The sequence below is a fragment of the Miscanthus floridulus genome, chromosome 3 (genome assembly GCF_019320115.1).
Source record: "Miscanthus floridulus cultivar M001 chromosome 3, ASM1932011v1, whole genome shotgun sequence".
Lineage (NCBI taxonomy): Eukaryota > Viridiplantae > Streptophyta > Magnoliopsida > Poales > Poaceae > Miscanthus > Miscanthus floridulus.
The window spans coordinates 35,083,479-35,088,137 of record NC_089582.1 but is presented as its reverse complement, the minus strand read 5'-3'; the positions used below and the strand labels follow the sequence as shown (position 1 = coordinate 35,088,137).

Here is a 4,659-nt window from a genome sequence, read left to right as displayed (position 1 = left end):
AATATACTTGTCCTAAATAAATGAATTACATTAGATTAGAAAGTGGAGTGAGTACACTCTCAAAATTAGCGTACCAATTTCAACTAGTTACATTTGCTTGGAGTAAATCCTATCTTGATTATTGAGAAAATTCCAATGCTCAAACTTGAGAGATACCCAACTGTATCCTCAGAGATAAACATACAGCATGTTCGCTTGCTCATATACGATCGTGGATTATAAGCTGGAACAGTATTTCTCTCTCACACCAAACCAGTCAGCAGTAAATAATTCACGATTGTTTACGACGAAACGAACTGTCCATTAGTCATAACCCATGAGGATTATATTATTCTAGTACTAAATAAAAGCAAGAAAAGACAGGAAAGTGAAGCACAGCGGCCGCTTCCTTCCAGCATCCAACGGTGCCCACGGTTGGTTCTCTCTCAGCCGTCAAGCTGTCGTCGTCGACGTCAGCATCCACCGTAAGCGGCAAGCGGCCGACCGCTACCCCCAACCATCGCGACCCCTGCGCTGCCCCTTCCCCGTTCGTCCCCTTCCCCTGGCCGCTGCCGCCCCCAATCCCACCTCCTCCCATCGCCCTCGCCCCCTCCCTTTGACCCCCCACGATCCTTCCTCGCCTTGACCCCTCCCTTCCTCTCTATTTATCCCCCTCCCCATCCACTCCCCGCCCTACCAAAGAATCACCACCACTCCACTCGATCACCTCCCGCAGCAGCAGCCAGCCAGCCAACAACCGCACCGCAGCGAGGAACAGTCAAGATCCGAGCGAGCCAGCCAATGGTGATAGCGGCGGTGCAGCAGCAGCAGCAGCAGCGCCGGGACGCGGAGGCGGAGCTGAACCTGCCGCCGGGGTTCCGGTTCCACCCGACGGACGAGGAGCTGGTGGCGCACTACCTCTGCGCGCGGGCCGCCGATCGCCGCCCCCCCGTCTCCATCATCGCCGAGGTCGACCTGTACCGCTTCGACCCCTGGGACCTCCCCGAGCGCGCCCTCTTCGGCCGCCGCGAGTGGTACTTCTTCACGCCGCGGGACCGCAAGTACCCCAACGGCTCCCGCCCCAACCGCGCCGCCGGATCCGGGTACTGGAAGGCCACGGGCGCCGACAAGCCCGTGGAGCACAGGGGCAGGACGGTCGGGATCAAGAAGGCGCTCGTGTTCTACCACGGCAAGCCTCCCCGTGGGGTCAAGACCGAGTGGATCATGCACGAGTACCGCCTCGCCGACGCCGGCGCCCGCGCCAAGAAGTCCGGCTCCGGCAACGGCACGCTCAGGGTAAGCGGCGTCGAATTTTCTTCTTCTTCCCCTATTGTTCTCCGGCAGCTCGCAAGGCGCAATCTTGCGTCGAATTTTCCTCTTCGTCTATTATTCTTCAATCGACCGAGATGCTGATGTGTGCTGTTCGATTGATTTCCTGCAGTTGGATGACTGGGTGCTGTGCCGCCTGTACAACAAGAAGAACGAGTGGGAGAAGATGCAGCAGCAGAAGGAGAAGAAGGAGATGGAGTCGGAGGCGTCGCTCTCGCACTCGCACTCGCACTCGCACTCTGATACGCGGACGCCGGAGTCGGAGATCGACGACGACCCGTTCCCGGAGATGGCCTCGCTGCCGGCGCTCGACGACATGGTGGGCCCAGCAGCAGCGGCACCTGCCGCCGGCGCCATCCTGCCCAAGGAGGAGGTGGAGGACTTCGGCGACCTTGGCGGCGACGACTGGCTCGCGGGCATCAACCTCGACGACCTGCAGATGCCGGGCGACGCCGACTTCTTTGGCAACATGCTCGTCTCGCCGATGGCCGCCGAGATGGAGCAAGACGGTGGCTTTCTGTTCTTCTGAGACTCTGGGGATGGATTCAGCGCAACGCAAACTGTGTATAGTTCAGATTTCTTCAGGATTCAGAGAAACCAAACAAAAAATTCTGCTAATATCTGGTTGTAGTGGTGTAGTGCAGAAGTAGCCGTATGCCGGTCAGTTATTAAGATTGAAGTTCATTGTAGTACTCTACTGATGTTCATCACTGGAGCTGTGATAAGTGACAACATTCTTTCGTTTCTGGTCTATAAATTCTTCAATGTTCAGAATATAATTCAGATGGGTAATGCCAATTGCCAATTAATCCGTGTTATGTTCCTTGCCTCTGAACACAATGTGTTGTGTTTGGTTTCTTTCCGTTTTATTATTTTTCTGTTCTTGTATAGGTCCATTGTTTGGTTATTCTTAGGAGATCATACTGTGGCCTTCCCAGCGCACTGGGTTTATAGTATGTTTGGTTCATTTAGTAGCTACTAAATTTAGTAGCTTTTAGTCATTTTAGTAACTTTTTAACCAAACGCTATGACTAAAAGCTACTAAAAGGGCTTTAGTACTCTCTAGTAAGGGGGTGTTTGGTTCGAGCTACTAAACTTCTACTAAACGGTTTAATCACTTTTAGTAACTCCAGAGTTACTAGAGAGGACTAAAGCCCTTTTAGTAGCTTTTAGTCATAGCGTTTGATTAAAAAGTTACTAAAATGACTAAAAGCTACTAAATTTAGTAGCTACTAAACGAATCAAATAGGCCCTAACTCTGGAGTTACTAAAAGTGACTAAACCGTTTAGTAGCTACTACAGTTTAGTAGCTACTAAAGTTTAGTAGCTGTACTTCTGAAAGATATCTTTTTTTAATCAAGATTCTTTATGTACTTCTTAAAGATATCTTTTTGTAATCAAGATGTTCATCACCACTTGAGCTGTGATAAGTGAACATTCTTTCGTTTCTGGTCTGCAAATTCATCAATGTTCAGAATATATAATTCAGATGGGTAATATCTTGTGCTTGGTTTCCATTGTTTGGTTGTCCTTGGGAGATCATACTGTGGCCTTCCCAGAGCGGTTTAAGTTTGGAGCCTTGAGATGGGGCAATTTTTTATGTAATCAAGATTCTTGATATACTTCTTTAAAATATCTTAATCAAGATTCTTGCTATACTTCTTTAAAATATCTTGGTACTATTTGATTGTTCTGAAGGGTGGATGCCAACAGAGAATATTTTCGTTGGTACCTGTGAACATTGGACGGCCTCGATATCTTTGTTTGGCCACATTGTCTCGCGGGCAATACTGGTAGAGAAACACTGTACTAGTCTGAAGAATCTTTATTTAGTCCTCGCAAGGTATCTTTCAGATCATGTTGACTCAATTGAGCGCACCTGTAAGAAGTCTGTCATTGAGAAATTCTCAGCCTTGATGACAAACGATGTTAGCAGTCAGGATCAAGTAGCATTGTGTATCAACAACGCATTGAATTGTATTGTCGCCCTGTTCGTTTGGGCTTGTTTAGCTGATAAGCCATGGCTGAAAGTACCGTTGGCTGATTTGGTGTAAGAGAAAAATATTGTTCGTTGGCTGAAAAAGTACGGCTTATAAGCCAAACAAGCCCAAACGAACATGGCGTATATGTATAGTTCAGATTCACAGAAAGTTAAGAGAGCATAAGGTTAACATGATTTACGGCCCGTCTAGATCAAGCAATCAGCTGGGGTTATGATCAAAATTAGTTGAGGTTGACCAACTAATTGGCTAACAACTAGTTGAAAGCTTCTCTAATATATTAGTCTAGCTATTCAGCCTGTTCGGCAGGTTGGGCTGGCTCGTGGCTGGTTCGTGAAGAAGTACTGCTGGCTGATTTGTGTGAGAGAAAAATACTATTGCGGCTGGAAATTTACGGTCGTATACCGAACAGGCTTATTAGCCGCCTGTTTGTACGTGCTAGGGTTGGTTGCCATGCGCTGGTGCGGTGCAATGGTACTGTAGTTTGGAGGTGAATTAAGGATCCAGCGTACTGTAGCGATTATCTCCCAGATTTGTTTGTTTGGTGTACTGTAGTGACAAAGCAATGACGTTCTCTTGACAAAGCGCTGACGATTCATCGTCATCTCCCAGATTTGTTTGCTTGTTTGGTGTGAACGCGTTTGATTCGCCCTCCATGTCTGTGTGGCGGCGTTTTTGTTCCTTCTTGCTATGCATTTTCCCGTCAAACGTTTGATGGATGCTGATTGTTTGATACGGGAGGAGCCATGTTCGCTTGGCTGATAAGTTATGACTGAAAGTACCGTTGGCTGATTTGTTACGAGAGAAAAATATTATTCGATGATTGAAAAAATACGATTTATAAGCCAAACAAAAAGGACACTGCAGCAGACAGCACAGTGCTCTAAACTTTTTATGCAGTCCGTAGAAATATCTGGCAGATCCGTCGACGTACGGTTTATAAGCTAAACGAAAAGGACATTGTTCTATTCTTCTTAATTGAAAGGTAGAGCTCTTGCCATTACTTAAAAAAAATACTCCTAAATAGGCCATGTTCGTTTCTCTTATAATCCATACTTTTCAGCTTCGGAAACAATATTTTTCTCTCACGACAAATTAGTCAGAATAGTACTTCCGTTTATTTTTTCAGCAAAACGAATAAGGCGATAGAGTCAGCTAATCGATCTACTAATCATGGATATCGACGCCATGTGATCAGTACCGATTGATGGGTACCTAAACACCTTGAATGCTCGTTAGTGCTCAAGATTTGCTTGGGTTGGATGCACATGACACAGATGCAGTGTACAGTATACTACATACTCCATTGTCTTAAAATATCTGCCATTTTCGCTTCTTAAGAAATAACTTT

The 4,659-nt window shown here is 46.8% G+C and overlaps 1 protein-coding gene across 1 annotated transcript; it reads left to right on the top strand.

Moving 5' to 3' along the window:
* The first annotated feature begins 665 nt into the window (after nucleotides 1–665).
* On the top strand, nucleotides 666–2,119 carry LOC136541564 (NAC domain-containing protein 67-like). The gene is made up of 2 exons (XM_066533495.1): nucleotides 666–1,275; nucleotides 1,421–2,119. Exons 1-2 carry the CDS (start codon nucleotides 781–783, stop codon nucleotides 1,835–1,837), a joined length of 912 nt encoding a protein of 303 aa, XP_066389592.1. The 5' UTR covers nucleotides 666–780; the 3' UTR covers nucleotides 1,838–2,119.
* The last annotated feature ends 2,540 nt before the right edge of the window (nucleotides 2,120–4,659 follow it).